This window comes from Dermacentor andersoni, chromosome 2 (genome assembly GCF_023375885.2).
Source record: "Dermacentor andersoni chromosome 2, qqDerAnde1_hic_scaffold, whole genome shotgun sequence".
Classification (NCBI taxonomy): domain Eukaryota; kingdom Metazoa; phylum Arthropoda; class Arachnida; order Ixodida; family Ixodidae; genus Dermacentor; species Dermacentor andersoni.
The window spans coordinates 40,440,591-40,457,310 of NC_092815.1; the positions used below are offsets into that span (position 1 = coordinate 40,440,591).

The window sequence follows — 16,720 nt, forward strand, 5'->3', positions numbered from 1 at the left end:
TAAGGATCTCCTTATAGAAGACATGATGAATGGAAGATGTGAAGAGGGGAGAGATGGGAAAGAGAAGGTGGGCTCACAACAGGTGTTGCACAACATGCACTTGCACCTAAATCTAAGTAGACAGGTGTTTTTGCATTTCGCCCCCATCGAAATGCGGACACCGTGTCTGGGATTCGATCCCACGACCTCGTACTTAGCAGCCCAACACCATAGCCACTAAGCAACCATGGTGGGTAATCACTCATGCATACTGGACACATTTGTGCACAATGGTGGAAGTGGGAAAGCGCACAAATAATACTCACATAGGCTGCTTATGTTTTTTACAAGCTTTATTGCTTCTACATTTGATCACACAGTGTGACAAAAAAAGCAGCTTACAGCTTTGGTCATACAGCACTGACACTCTACACATAGGAACATGCTTGACAAAATACTTTATCACCAGGAGTGTGTTTTCAGGATATACAGCACTATACTTTGTTCACAACCACATGATTATGCCATTATTTTTCACCACACCTTTGCTACAGTCCTGCTACCTGTCTCCATGTGGCTTGTGGGTTTGGTACAAATTGTACTTGTTGAGCACGGGAGTGATATGACATATGAAGGGCAGGACATGTCCTTGAAAGACAACACATTCCTAATATACAATTCACCACCACAAACAGACAGTAAAGTATGACTTCAGCAATTTCAGTAAATGCATGCTGTAAAAAAATGCTTGCAGCTCCACAGTCTCGGATACCTACAGCTGTGGTAACATGTAAAGTGTATATGTGACAACTCATGGTCACTAATTTATTCATTTGGAGGAAACCCATGCTACTTCTTTGCTAAAGCTTGTACTTTTCCACCATTTCATAGCTGTGTTCATGCCAGTACACGTGATGCCTTTGTCTAAGGCACAATATGCTTATAGAAATTAACACAAGCACCGAGTAGTTGTCCCAAACATGCAGCTACTTGATCTCAACTCCAAAATTTTGCACACAGAATTTCTTCCACACGGCATTTGAGAGCAGGCCCTTCCAAAGCATCTCAGATAACTACCTAGCCAGTGCAACATGTGACACAATGCCCCCTAGGAAGACCAATGTTTCAGCTGTAGACCATTCTTTGTAAAGATGAACCAAACTAAATGCCAATATAGTAGTGTTCTGTTGTTTACACGGGCCTTCACGGCTTCATTTCAAATGATGTGCAGGCATGGCAAGTTATCTAGGATGTGTTGGTCCTGCCCACAGTCTAGCTGCTCTGCCAGTGAACCAGTTATTGTCACTACCATAGTCTGGGTAATAAAAATGCCAGTCCTGCTTTGTGCCAGACATGCCAGACAGGTATGTTTATCAGTTATCCTAATGCCCAAGCATACCACATGTCCAGAATTTTTTAACCATGCGCTCCACTTCAAAGTGGCATACATGGATCACAGACTGACAAACATGGAATGTTTGTGCTCCTCAGCTATGGTAGTGTGAAAGCTGTGAACTAAGAAGCAGATCATCGCCATTTCTCTAATGTAACGGAAACTCTAACAGCTGTACTTTCACTTCTGTAGTGGAACATGTGCTTAGCTCATGAGGCTGGCAACAAGGTGTCACAGCAGGTGTCAAAGGCCTCTGTTCAGTGGTTCACATTTGTTTTTAATCATCCTCTTTGGAACGATGAACATTTCAGTTCTGAAATAACTCACAGGATAATTCATTAGCCCAGCTTTCATATGTGCTTTAGTTCCTTAGAAGGAACATGAAGACATGGTAAAAATGCTTTGTACTTTATTCCTAGTTTAGCTAATGCAATCAGTAAGCGGCACTCGGTTCAATTAGTTTGTGTACTTGGATGTCATAGTTAAATATACATTCACCAGTTCTGTGCAGACATCAGAAATTATCTGAATTTTCAAGTTAACCAGCTTTCAGTTTAGCTTTCGATGCATTCATATTGCAACAAGAAGAGCTCCACTTACTGATTGTACATATAAGAATTCTTCGAAGCTGCCATTTCTTCAAACCATGAGCAAAACATTCAATATACTTGTGCTGCTACAACATTTTTGTTGCAACAACACTAAATGCACTGAGACCAATGTATATGTCTTAGATTCAAGCAGAAATTCTTCATTAACATTTGTCCTTTAAGCATGCAAACAGAAATGTTTAAGAAACACAATACTCTTGCAAATTACATGTCATGAAACAGCAATAAAGAAAATAAGATGCTAAAGAAAAATAAGATTGAAATAATATGCTTTAAACAACATTTATAATGTTGCAAAAACAGCTCTTTAGGGAACAATGCCTGCAGATAACATAAAATCAAAATAGCCCATCCTAGACTTTGTCTGAACAGAAGTTTCACTATCACGTTACAATCACAAAAGTGAGACTTTACAAGCCTTTCACCGCAAAATACCCAGGAAATATAAATGTTTTGTCACTTCAAGCATCCATTAACATGATTCCAATTATGACCAAGGAGCCTTGTAAGATGCAATACATGTGTATAGGGTAAATCTACAGGGTATAAAAGTGTATAAATGTATAAACATACTGTAAACAGGATCCAAACTTGTCTCTCACATGTAGACATGCACGAAAGTATGTCTCGTTGACAGTAAAATTCAGGAATGCTTTGATTTAAGTAGCGTAGGTGGGCATCTCCACACCTATGATATGCGCTTCTCTAGAATGCCGAGTATATCAGCGCAACCTTTTATTGCATCTTCCCGGTACTGTTCGATTTCTTTCAAAACCTGCAACATAGGACAAAGAGAGCTTTAGTGTAACATGAAATGGCCCCACACAACGTGCAATGAAATAGTGGGACTACGCTGCACATGCATGGAACACAAAGCCAGCTGACATGTTGTGAAAACAGATAGCAGAACCTCCAAGGTGACAGCTGCCAGAATTGTACGAACCAAATTGTCGTATTTCATCGACTTACTGCCCTACATAATACAGCGGTGGACAGAGGCATCCAGAATACCATTGTTGCTATTCTGGTCACTAATTCCTCTATGTTGTCAAATTTGCAATCTCATCGGCTCTGATTAGCTAACAGAATGGCTACACCGTCTCTGATTGGATCAAAATGCCAACATGGAAGAATTTGATGACATAGCGAAATATGACAGTGTCGAGAATACCACCCCAGTAATGGCCTTTCCTTCACATCATCTTGCCTCATAAGTATCAGCAAAAGCTTTGTGCTGTTTTTTAAATGTTGTTTATATGAGTCTAACAGAAGCTAACTGATATTAGTTTAGTGATTTCCAGTACTTTGACTTTTTTTAAATCGCTTGGCTCTCAAAAGCCACAATTTTGGCAAGGTACATTGACAAGCAATACCCATTTTCTTGTTTGAGCAACCGACTACTTAATTCTGTTGTGAGATGGTGTTGCAATCCATGGCATAATAGTGTCCCTGTATATGTTGCAGGAGCATATTGTACAGGGACAGTATGGCACATTGCAACATGAAGTATTGTAGTGCAAATAAATACACTTTAGAAATGCGTTGAGCTGAACAGAAAGTCATTTTGCCACTCAATCTAGTACGCATTTCTTGAAAACGGTGCTAGGCACAGAACTTTTATGTAATGCATATATGTACATTGTATATTAGTTGGCTTTAAGCTTTCAATTTCAATTTGGCCTGTAATGTTGCTAAGTTCATTAACAAATCCTAGTTATTTAATCCATCTACTAGACATTATCATGAAAAGCCTGATGTGTGCCATTGGAAATGATGTGTTGCCAAAAAAACGATCTTAATCACTGCTGTACTGTGTTCCAATTATCACTTAAAGAGACACTAAAGAGAAGCACTAAATCAGTTTAGACTGCTAAAGCATTCTTTCAAAACACTAAATTTGTCAGTTTAGAGTTTGGTTGATAGGTTGATTCCTCAATGAGAAAATGAAGGTCAAAGCGCCATTTTTAACATTTTGCACTGAAACCCCAGCACCAGTGCATCAACGTGACATCAGAAATTTCAAAGCATATTCTCGTATTTAGGTCACTGTGGCTCAGTCAGACATCTTGAAAGTTGCTAAGTTTAGCCTTTAGGTCATTTATAATACAATGCAGCCCATCTTTACCGATAAAACATTATCCGTCAAAATCTATGATGTCACGGTGAGCATTTGTGGGAAATTCAAGGCAGTAGTACCATCTGCCTTTCGCTTTTGCATTGTTACTGGTTTATTGAGCCTCCCCTCATGGTACGAATGGCCTTTTTTTGATACTGCAGAAGGCTAAGTTACTTATACAGCTCAAGGGCCTCAAGGGCCTCAAGGGCCTGCCTTGAAGAAGACAAGTCCACTTGTCGAAACGTTGGCTCCTGCATTCACCTTGTTCACATTTTGCTCATCGTCTTATACAGCTCAAATAATTCTCCTCTTTAAGGTTTTCCCAGAAACACATAGTGCACAAGTACACAATTACTAAGGCCATGTGTGCAACCCAGTTTTAGGTAAAAAAAACTAAAGATTGTCTCTGAACATTTAAAGAAGGCTACAAGTAGCGCTCCTTTCCTGTACACAAAAAGCAAAGTATAATAAAGCACATAATGTAGAAAGGTGAGTAAATGAGGTACTTGAGACACCATTGTTCTTTCAGCATAAATTAGGACGAGGGACAAGACTGTTGCATAGCTGAAATGGCAAAACTGGCACCTACCAACTGTATGTGCGTCAGCAGGCCGTACATATTCCTATCAGTGAGGGAACTACAGATGTTGCGAGTTGTACTGCATATCGATGCATAATATTTGTGATGAGCTATAATCTGGTTCTTGCCTTTTGCCTCTTTGATTTTCTTGTAGATGAAGCATGATCTGCATCAGTTGTGATTCGTTCCCTTTTCTGTGTTTATAGTTTCAGAATAAATGTGACAAGCTGCAGCACTTCTGTACGCTGTTCTTGTCCTTTGTCCTAATCCACAACAAAAGAACATAAAAGGCACATATACAAACAAGGTACCTCATCTCTGTAAGCCTCGTCCTGTAGTCCTTGGCAGTTCAGGATGACATTCCAGTAGGCTCCAAACACACCAGTTTCAAGGCAGCGTGCACCAACCTGAAATTGAGCACGGCAAAGTTTACGATGTTTTTGGGGTCTCAATGCTTGTTGTTTGTGTTTTTCGTTTTTCCTGGATTCAGTGTGTGTGTGTGCTTGCACGCGTGTGCATGCACGCATGCATGAAAAGATTGACTGCAGCTTTTTTGGTGACTGCCCATCAATGGCTGAATTACTGCTGTTTTCACAGATATGCCTCACATCACTAAAATGAGTTGTGGCTGAGTTGTTTGCTTTTACAAGGGGTAATTGAGGCAGTTGAAGCTATTTAACAGTTAGCATTGCTCGGAAAATGCCATCAGGAAGCACATACAATCATAATATACAAAAATCATGCAATTTAACTGAACACACTTATAACTGTGGTGATGAGCACTGCACAAGTAATAATGAGCTTGTTTGACAATATGTCATAAAATATGCTCAAAATGCAAATAAAAGAGTTGAAACAGATGATAACACATGCTCACTTAGCCTTGAACACAGCAAATGTTCAGGTTATCTTATTGTTCATTCCAATAAAAACCAAATGACTTGTGTAATAAACAAGAATGCACATTCTGACGCACTATACACAGGCATATACTGCTTCAATGTAATGAAAGTTCATCATAGCATATTTCCTTGGCAAAGCTGCTGTGAGTTTTGCTTTCATGTACCATACTGCCATTACGTACTGACCGCTTTGGCAAAAATTAAATTTTTGATAACTAAATGTCACCTTGACCGAAAATCTGCAACTTAGTGTGATACCAAGTCACCAGTCCAGAGTGCTTCTTATACACATTGCCACTATTTACGTTCAGGAGTGAGAGCACGGTTTTTGTTGCAAGCAGGCACAAGAGGCAGGTGCTGTGGTCTTCTGGTGTTCCAAGCAGATGCACAAACATGATTGCAACAGTCTAGCATAGATTTTGATTAAATCCAGGGAGCTCTCATTGAAGAGGTCTATAAATGAAAGTAATAAAATGTTTAATTAGGATGTGCCTTCTTGAAATGTCAACTTTTGTTTGACGTCAGTTTACAGCTTGGTGAATAATCGATTTCTATCATTCTGCCTAACACTAACTCAAACATGTGTGCCTGTCATGGCTTGTCACCTGTCCGCTGTCGGTGCAAAGTCATCGACGGGGTATACAAGCCGGTTGGTCATTCCATACTCAAGCGAACACAGCAAAGGAGTCAAAGTCAACAGAAAGAGAGAAAAAAAATATGTATGGACTGACAACAATACACAAATTAAAGGAAACACAAAAACACAAGAACACCAACACACATGCACTTAATATAGATCAATGATGACGACAAAAGAAATACAATGAGCAATTAACAGTGGATGTAAAAATTAACACTACACAACAATACACTTAACGGTGGTCCACTAAACAGAGTTCAAAAGAAAATGAATGATGGCACACGCATGGCCGGGCAGCAGCAGAAAGTCCATAAAGCGTGGAGTCAATGGCAGAGCTTTCCCGAAGAACGCAGGCGAGCCAATCTCATTGCAGTTGATGTGATTGCTGTGCTGGGTTACCCGGGAGTTTAGATGTGACGATGTCCCTTGAGCAGGCTGAGCTAATATGAGGGGAACTACCGTGAGCTTTGTTGCAGACACTGGTTTGTCGTCTCTTACGTCAACTAGTCACTCGCAGTTCAGACGCGGCTAGGCGGCCCAGGCGATACTGGACGCCACTAGCCCCTCGACGCTTCTCAGCAGATCATAGGTTCAGCTTCTGGACTGCTTAGCTCGGTCTAAAACCTGCATTTAAATAACTTCTCCTTCCCCCAGTTCCCTGCATCAGGGAACAGCAGATATTGGTGACGATCCAAGCAAGTTCACCCAATTGTGTCACAGCTTCTCCCAAGGCATTGGCCGTGCCCCTTTTAATTAGGGACGAGGCAACGGATGACTCCCTCTTGCTGTTAGAGGTGGCGCACTTGCATTGCACCACACACGCACACCCTTGAGTCCGTGGCGGGCCTCTATTGTCCGTTCACAAACACGGAAGAAATGACGGCAACCGGCCATATGGCGCCAAACCCTCTGACACACATATACTGTCAGCCATTCATGGGCACGGGATTGTACAGAGACACCACATATTTCGGGCTTTTCACACCCCTGCCGTTTTAGCAAGCTTCTCAATGCATGTGTGAGGCAGAGAATATGCAGGGATTCCTATAAAAATCTGTCGGGGCGTCACAGTCGCGCCAACAACAAAAAAATAATCTCTAAACCGGCCTTTGACATTTTTTTGGCCTCTTGCCCGAGTGGCTGGCAATACCCGTTTTGCTCGCCAGTTCCTATTCCCACAACCTTTTGGCGCCCTTTGATCGGTGCTTCACCGACTCGAATAATGCCGAATCGTGACAGTGCCATTTCGCTGTACTACACACTTGCAGGTGCCTTACCACATTTTCTATACTGTCTCTTAGCAATGGAAAGCATGCACACCCAATGGGTGGTAATGCTCATGCTTATATTAAGTGAAATTTTACTAAATGTACAGTTACTGTGACAGCGTTCTAGTCTACTTTTCTGCCTTTTCTATGTGATCATAATTTTTCTCCTGCTTGCCGTAATCACAAGATGATCAGCCTATGAAGCTGCATGCAGAGGCCTGTAGCAATTGTATTTATATAGGCTGTGTGTGCTGAGATATTCCTTATGCAATGTACATCTTCACCATGTACAGCACACACATGTCTTGCCTAGAAGCCTACAAATTGTTTGAAGTCAGCAGCAGGCTTTTACAACTTTACTACACTACTCAGCTATGCCACAGAGCAGGAATGGCTGAAGAGGTATGAGCCCCAAAAGACCTTGTCATATTATTTAAGAGGCACAGCAATGCACCAGAGTTTTAGGCCTTCAATGCCAACTGCAACAAAATTTTGCTTTGGCTAAGTTGGTTACAAATGAGTAGTAGCAGATATTGTTGAAGCAATCTTGCCAAAGCCGCAGGGCTGTTAATCACCAAATATTTTTTTTTCGTTAACAGCCTTTAAGTGGGACATAGGCAGATGAAGCAGGCACCTGGTAGTAAGCAGACATGATTCAGTTCCCGTAAATGTGCATGTGTGCTGATTGCAGTGTCCCAACTAGGTGCCCAGGTGCATTTTGGTCTCCTTGTTGCACCTGGTTGTGATGAGCACCGGTACCTTAGGTTCTGGATTCTGTCTAAATTAACGGCAATCAACAAAGAGATCGAAGAGCACTCCAGATAGTTGAGTTCGCAGCAATGGGACGAGGTGTGTAACGAAGCGGACGGTAAAATGAGAAGGGGCAGCAAGTGGAGCCTCCTTAAGCACGTATTTGCCGACAGCAACAAACCGACCACGAGTAATGTCCAGCTAACTATCGAAAGGCTTGTTCATCTCAACACGAAAGAGGGCACAAGTCCGTGGGACTTTGCTGATGCCCTGGCAGATATCTACCTTCCGGTAGAGCGCAAATCTGTCCCGTGGGATGACCCGAGATGCAAGTACAAGGGGACACCTCAACTGTCGCTGGATTGTCCTTTCAAAGTCTCAGAGAATGCGCACGCTCTTCACAACCTAAACGGACGCTCGGCCCCTGGCCCAGATGGACTCACAAACAAACTACTCAGTAATCTAGATGACAAAGCCATACAAATCATTACGAGCAAAATTAATGAAGTATGGGCTGAAGGCTGGGTGTCGCACGTATGGCGAACTGCCAATGTAGTCCTCATTCCCAAACCCGGAAAACTGCTCCATACAGAGAATTTGAGACCCATCTCCCTTACGTCGTGTCTCGGGAAGGTCACGGGACATGCTATCCACAATAGAATTGGAGAGCACATTGAAGAGAACGGCCTATTCCGCCACAATCTCATAGGTTTCAGAAAATCACTATCCACGTAGGACACCGTACTACTCATCAGGAGCGCTGTCATAGACAACAAATCCAGGGATGTAAAAGGCATCCTGGTGCTCGACTCTACCAAGGCCTTCAACACGGTCAGGCATGAACACAATCTCAACAAAATAAATCTTGGAGTTAATTTCCATAACTTTGTAAGATTGTTTTTGGCTAATAGAATGGCCACCATAAATGTCAGACAAATCAGAAGCAGAAAGCACAGGCTAGGCAACATCGGCACGCTGCAAGGATCACTGCTTTCGCCACTACTTTTGAACATCTCAATGCACGATCTCTCCAAGAAGCTCTTGAAAGTCTCGGGTGTAGGGCACACGATTTATGTGGACGGCGTCACCATCTGGTCTGCGAACGGCCTACTAGGCACTCTGGAACAGAACCTACAGCAAGTGCTAGACACCACGGAAGCTTTCCTTACAAACACGGGATTGAAGCTCTCCCCTAGCAAATCAGCACTCCTCCTGTGCAAACAAGGCACCAGGAAGAGACAGCCCCTTAGCTCCCTCCCTGTTCATCTACACACCAGGGATGGAGGAAACATCCCCAGGTGTACCACAATCAAGGTCCTGGGCATGGTCATTGGGGCTTGCAGCAGTGACAACGCGGAGGTATACTAAAACGCATCAAAAAGAGCGCCCTGAATTTCACCAGGGTCATATCACGGGTCGCCACCAAAAGGGACGGACTGAAAGAGGACAACCTCATGAAAGCACTTCACGCCTTCCTGATCAGCCACGTAACCTGTGCGTAACCTTCCTCAAGTGGAAGAAGACGGAGCTGAACAAAATCAAAACACTAATCAGAACAGGATTAAAAGAGGTCCTAAGCCTCCCTAGCAACACTAGCATGGAACGACTCCTCCAACTGGGGCTACACAACATGGCAACCGAATTATTTGAGGCACAGCGAAACGCCCAAATTAGTCGGCTCTCACTCAAAAAGGTGGGCACCGAGATCTTACTAGAAGCAGGCATACAGCCCCTCTTTATGCCACCAGAGAAGTCGCAACTATGCACAAACACCAAGAGGGCAATAAAAGTTGATCCAATCCCAAGAAACATACACCCGACTCACAACGAAGGGAACAAAAAAGCAAGAGCCAAGGCAATCCTCAACAACATAATATGTAACGAAATGGAAGTCCTCTTTGTTGACATGGCCAGATATTAGAATGAAGGTGCTCACGCAGTCTCCGGGGTGGATGCCCATGGCTCATTCGTCAACGCATCCACGGTAGTTACCAACTCCACTCATGAAGCAGAAGAAATGGCCATCGCAGTGGCCCTTCGAAGCTACAAAGAAGCCTCCATCATTTACTCGGACTCAAGAACAGCCATTAGTACCTTCTTGGCAGCCCTCGTCTCTTGGAAAGCAGCTACGGTTGTCAACAAAATCTTCTTCCAAGAAACGGGAGATTACAACCTCATGTCCCTACACATCACATGGTTCCCGGCCCACATGGGCAACATTTCCGGATGTCCTGACTGTAATCTGAACGAGTGGGCACACCAACTGGCGCGAGAACTTGCATTCCGCATCTGCGGCCCGCCCCCTCGCTTTGACCCAGCCTGAAGGGACCTAGACAACAAAGACCCGCTTGTGTCATACCACGAAATCACTTCAAATCATAGGTTAGGGCGAAAAATTTTTCCTCCTCCTTTCCTGATCAGTCCTCCTGGGACTCAGCGCTCAGAAGCACAGAGCTCATCGCTCAGCTCAAGGCTGTCCAGAGGGCCCTGGCCGTCACTCAAGGACTCTGTCTATTGGCCCCGACCTAGGTGGAGCCGCCAGATTGATTTAATTCTTTCTCCTCAGGACCTAAATAAAGTTCACACTCACTCACTCATTGGTTCTGCATCATTGCTGGCACACGCTAACGGCAATGAACATTTTTTGTAAAATCAGAAACATAGGCTGTTTCAAGCTTTTTGTAATGCAGCCACTCATATTTCAAACACAAAATTTTTCACGCAGACTACTCCATATCTAGACTACAAGAAACGAGGCTTTTTATGCTATCCCAAGATTTTGTTGCAGTTGGCCTTTAATGCCGTTGGCTGGCTTTTGATTGCTTGTCCTTCCTGCTAAGAACGCTAGTCTATTTTCCTAGAACAGCTAGACGCAAAAGTTTTTGAAAACTGCCAACTTCAACAAAAGCTAGCACCTTAGGTATATTGTGCATATTGAAACTGGAATGGACGTTGAGTGCCTGATCATGTAGCTGGCCATGAGACAGACCGAAAGCACAGAACAGCCACTTGCAATTTGCAAGTCGCACATTGCCCACAGTGCTAGTGGGGAACCAACACTGGCCAGGAAGCACTACGGCAGTTTTAGTGTGCAACTAAAATATGCTGGAGCCATCCAGTAAGGACTCCACGAAAATGGTATGACACTTTGAACGATAACATATGTGCTTCAATAAAACTTGGTGCTGGGCTAGTTGGTGATGCATTCTTTAAAACTGATGGTAGCGCTAAAAGGACGGACACAAGATGAAAAGACGACACGACGACGAGGAAACGCTACTGACAACTGGTTTATTTTTCGAAAAAGTTCTATATTTAAAAGAATCACAACACATGCGCACAACCGAACTGCACCAGCCTTCTTTATCGCAATATCGAAAACATGCACGCGAAGTGAAATGATAAAACATTCGAGCACCAAGAGGTGAACACATGACCAATTGAAGACAGCCATACGTTACGGTTTTTCAAATCTCCCCAGAAGTGTGCGCTCAGCCGAGTACAAATTTATTGAAGCATCGCTGATGCACAGACCCTCCTTCTTTTGTATGTGGAAAGCTTCCAGCAACACTCTAGCTTTAGAGCTTGCACTTCTACCCAGAACCTTTGCTTCTTTAAACCGTGGCACGCACTCGCAAACCATCACATGCGAAACTAAATTCGCAAGTTTGTCTTGTTTTGTTAAGTTTTGAGAGTGTTCCCTTAAGCGGTCATTGAGGCAACGCCCTGTCTGCCCGATATAGCACTTGCCGCAGGACAGGGGAATAAAGTATACCACTCCTAGGGCACACCTGACGAAGGTGTCTTCATGCTGCTTTTTGCAACCGCGTTGACCTTCACCGCAGATGCGGGGGCACAGCCTCGCCAACTTGTTTGGCGCAGAAAACACAAGCGGCACGTTGTGCCTGTTGGCCACCTTTTTGAGGTTGTGTGAAACCTTATGAATTTAAGGCATCACCTCAGGTTTGGTCTTCACGCGTTCAGGTGCAGCCTTCATTCGTCGGGGGCCAAATTTCTTGAGGAGGGTTTCAGCGACAGCTACGAGGACCGAGCAAGGGAAGCCTGCGGCCAATAGCCTGCGAACCTGATAGTCAAAGCTAAAAAGCATTTCGTGCGGGCACGACTTTTGAAGCGCCGATTCCATGCCGAGCGATGCAATTGCTCTTTTCACAGTCTTTGAATGAGAAGATTCATAGGGCAAAAGTTCTTTCTTTGCACGTGGGAAATACGCCCAACAGGTGTGTCCCTTAGTTATCCTCAGCCTGAGGTCTAAAAAACGTATCTCGCCATTTTGCAGAAGTTCATGGGTAAAAGCCAGGCCTTTACCATGGTCATTAAAGGTAATTAAGACCTGTCGTACAGAATCTTCAAAAGAAAAGTCATTACGATCTTTTAAAAAGATCAAAAAGTCATCGACAAACCTAAAAACTTTTAAAACCGGGCCTGCAATAAAATCTCGATCCAAAAGGCGATCAACATGAGCTAAAAAGATGTCGCACAAGATAGGTGCAACACAGGACCCTATACAAATGCCATTGCGCTGCAGAAAAGGCTGCTTGTCAAAAAGGATAAAAGTGACACTCAGATAAAATTCTAAAAGCTTTAAAAAATCATCAAGAGACACAGCTGCTGTGGACTGAAAAGAGAGTTCGCCTGAATTTTCGACAGCCTCCTTCACTGCAACTAAGAGTTCAGGTTGAGGGACGGAATAAAATAAATCCTCAACATCCACAGAGAAAGCATAACCGACACGGCGGTTATTCTGGAGAAAGTTTGTAACTTCTTGGGATTTTTTGGTCAGGAAGGGATCGTTCACTTTAATCGACTTAAGCTTACTTAGTAGAAAGCGGCTGACACATTGCTGCCAGGTTCCGTTCTCACTAATAATGGTCCTAAAAGGGATGCCAGGTTTGTGAGTTTTTGCTGTGAAGAAAGTATTCAAGGAGTTACCTCTGCAATTGGAGATATCATTGCCTAATTTTGTCAGGTTCAACTCTTTACAGAAGTTCGTGAACCTGGTTTTTACACGCACGTCGCTCTTCTTCACTCGCGCAAAGTTCTTCTCTACTGCTTGCAAGGCTTTTTCCTTGTACATGCCCGCTTGCATGACGACGAAGCCTCCGTCTTTGTCCGCTTGTAAAAGAGAGAGCTTGTGTTCCTTGAAATATGCGACAATCCCGTCTAACGCACGTCTCGAGGTACGACTGGCCGTGTCGGGAACAAAGTTTGCGATGCTGTCTACTCCCTCAAGAAGGCACCTCTCACGGTCTTCTCCTTTGACCTTCTGGGCGATGTTTCTATTGGTAGCGAGCAGGTCGTGCACTGGCACAAATGAATCAACAGCGTATTTTGGCCCTTTTTGCAAAACTTGCTGAACATTCTCGGGGATCGTGACATCCCCTACAACCACAACTGCCTTCTTGGGAGCACGCTCATTCCTTGCAACATTACTGAGAAGGTGCTTAAGTAAGAAGGACCAATTTACCTCTGTGATTTGAGCAGCCTGGGACTTGAAGGTGCGATACATCCGTGCAGCGAGCCACTCTGGGTATTGGGTATTGCAGGCCAGGTGTAGCCAGTCTTGGAAGAGCCTTACTTGGCGCCAGATCTCTGCTCCGAGAATCTTGCACAGTCTTTTAACATGGGCCCAGGAAGGCTTGATCGGGCCGAAGAGCGCGACAACTTCATTCGGGATCCAGCCTTTCCGAAGGCAGAAGGCTAGGCGTCGTGCGCAGCAAGTGGCATTGACGATGTGACTCAGAAGAAGGTTGATGAACGAGGGTGACGTGACGTGAGACGCCGAAGGAGAAAACACACAAAAAGATGGGCCCACTGTACTAGAAATATACTTCAATAAAACTTGGTGCTGGGCTAGTTGGTGATGCATTCTTTAAAACTGATGGTAGCGCTAAAAGGACGGACACAAGATGAAAAGACGACACGACGACGAGGAAACGCTACTGACAACTGGTTTATTTTTCGAAAAAGTTCTATATTTAAAAGAATCACAACACATGCGCACAACCGAACTGCACCAGCCTTCTTTATCGCAATATCGAAAACATGCACGCGAAGTGAAATGATAAAACATTCGAGCACCAAGAGGTGGACACATGACCAAGGTTTCACACAACCTCAAAAAGGTGGCCGATAGGCACAACGTGCCGCTTGTGTTTTCTGAGCCAAACAAGTTGGCGAGGCTGTGCCCCCGCATCTGCGGTGAAGGTCAACGCGGTTGCAAAAAGCAGCATGAAGACACCTTCGTCAGGTGTGCCCTAGGAGTGGTATACTTTATTCCCCTGTCCTGCGGCAAGTGCTATATCGGGCAGACAGGGCGTTGCCTCAATGACCGCTTAAGGGAACACTCTCAAAACTTAACAAAACAAGACAAACTTGCGAATTTAGTTTCGCATGTGATGGTTTGCGAGTGCGTGCCACGGTTTAAAGAAGCAAAGGTTCTGGGTAGAAGTGCAAGCTCTAAAGCTAGAGTGTTGCTGGAAGCTTTCCACATACAAAAGAAGGAGGGTCTGTGCATCAGCGATGCTTCAATAAATTTGTACTCGGCTGAGCGCACACTTCTGGGGAGATTTGAAAAACCGTAACGTATGGCTGTCTTCAATTGGTCATGTGTTCACCTCTTGGTGCTCGAATGTTTTATCATTTCACTTCGCGTGCATGTTTTCGATATTGCGATAAAGAAGGCTGGTGCAGTTCGGTTGTGTGCATGTGTTGTGATTCTTTTAAATATAGAACTTTTTCGAAAAATAAACCAGTTGTCAGTAGCGTTTCCTCGTCGTCGTGTCGTCTTTTCATCTTGTGTCCGTCCTTTTAGCGCTACCATCAGTTTTAAACATATGTGCACCTGTATCAACGTCTACTTTAACCCAGTGTGCACAGAAGCTCTGTCCATGGCCATGCACTTTGTGAGGAGCGCATGAGCTCCTATGTTCTGGTACGTCAGTTTTCAGATAGTCCAGGAGCTGGACACATTAACGTGAGCATTGCTGATGTGAAATCGCACCGTGCGCTACTGAAAACTGTTTCCTCCACTCTCCAGGCTGCATATTATAGTGGTGCTGTTGATATGCGAATTTTCGGTGCTCATTGCCCATAGGGAAAGTAACTTACCTGCAAATCTGCTCTTGCCCCGATGTTGATGATGGAGGCCAGCTCCCTGGCGGTGTCCCACAGCTTGCTGACAGACCGAGCCACCCCCAGTGGGACAGCAATGGCCTTTTTTAAGCCAGCCTGCATTGCAGCCTCACGGCTGCACATGACACCAGTCATGGTGTGACCCAATTAGTCTCCACATCAGCCAAGAGACTAAGAAATTCGCCAACGGGATGCACTTTGTAGCAAAGAGAAATTGTTAGGTAATCAGAAAAGTGACAGAGATCTCCTTCTAATGTGTCAGGCTACTGGGAAAATGGAGGGGCTAAGAAAATGGTTAACATGGACTGCATGCAACTAAGAAACAATAAAATTAAAATAGGAGGACGAGAAATTGAACTTATGCAAGTACTCTGAACTGCTTTGACTATTGTGGGGTGAATGTGGCTGAAGTAAAGCAGATCACTTCATGATTGACTCCCCATATGTTACTTGAATTTAAGAGGTAAAGTGTCAAGGAACCAAAGGATGATGAGAAAAACGTGAACAAGGTGAAAGCAGGAGCCAACGTTTCGACAAGTGTACTTGTCTTCTTCAAGGCTTTGAAGGCCTTCAAGGCCTTGAAGGCTTTCAAGGCCTTGAAGAAGACAAGTCCACTTGTGGAAACATTGGCTTTGAAGGCCTTCAAGGCCTTGGAGACAAGTCCACTTGTCGAAACGTTGGCTCCTGCTTTTACCTTGTTCACGTTTTGCTCATCGTCTTGAATTTCCATCTTCCGCATTCCCCGTGTTTTCCAAGAAACCAAAGGAAAATATAAGGCAGTCATGTTTTAAGTGAAGGGGGAAATAGTAACTTTTTAAAAATTTTCTTGGATAAAAAAACCTTAAGAGTGGATGTGGGGTTGAAATCATGATTTTTGCCAGAAAAGCACATTTCCCAATTTTGTTTATTTTGGATTTCTAGATGTAGAAAAAAGCTCATCACCAAGTTTGGCCGCAATCTGCACCGTAGAAAAGAAGCAAATGAATTCTCTTCTCATTGAGGTGGGACGCGCTCGCCATCGAGGGCCATAGAGCGGGCAAGAAACCAAATGCAAAGTGAATGCCCGATTTAGAAAGTTTGCTTTTCGCACATTTTAATCATTAGAGACTTTCCATCGAGTGTACAGGAGATCGCGAAGTAAAAACTTAAAATGAAAGGTACGATTCTGGCTGCGGCACCCTTGACTATGAGCACGGACAAGGGTACTGGACTGCTCTAAAGCTGAAATAAAAAAAACGAAGATTACTTAAAGCAATTGCTGCAGAGCTAGTTCAAATTGAAGAGGTGGGTCCAACATATAGAGCAGGTTGAATAATTATTTTTGGCCTT

General features: G+C 43.9%; 1 protein-coding gene across 1 annotated transcript in view; it reads right to left on the bottom strand.

Annotated features, from left to right (window-relative positions):
- Positions 1 to 314: 314 nt before the first annotated feature.
- Positions 315 to 16,720, bottom strand: part of LOC126542405 (formimidoyltransferase-cyclodeaminase-like) — a 37,438-nt gene continuing 21,032 nt past the window's right edge. The window contains exons 11-13 of the mRNA XM_050189464.3: positions 15,368 to 15,506; positions 4,991 to 5,086; positions 315 to 2,758 (exon numbers count right to left, since the gene is read on the bottom strand). Coding sequence (XP_050045421.1) covers positions 2,672 to 2,758; positions 4,991 to 5,086; positions 15,368 to 15,506 — 322 coding nt within the window. The 3' untranslated portion in view covers positions 315 to 2,671. The remainder of the gene's footprint in view (positions 2,759 to 4,990; positions 5,087 to 15,367; positions 15,507 to 16,720) is intronic.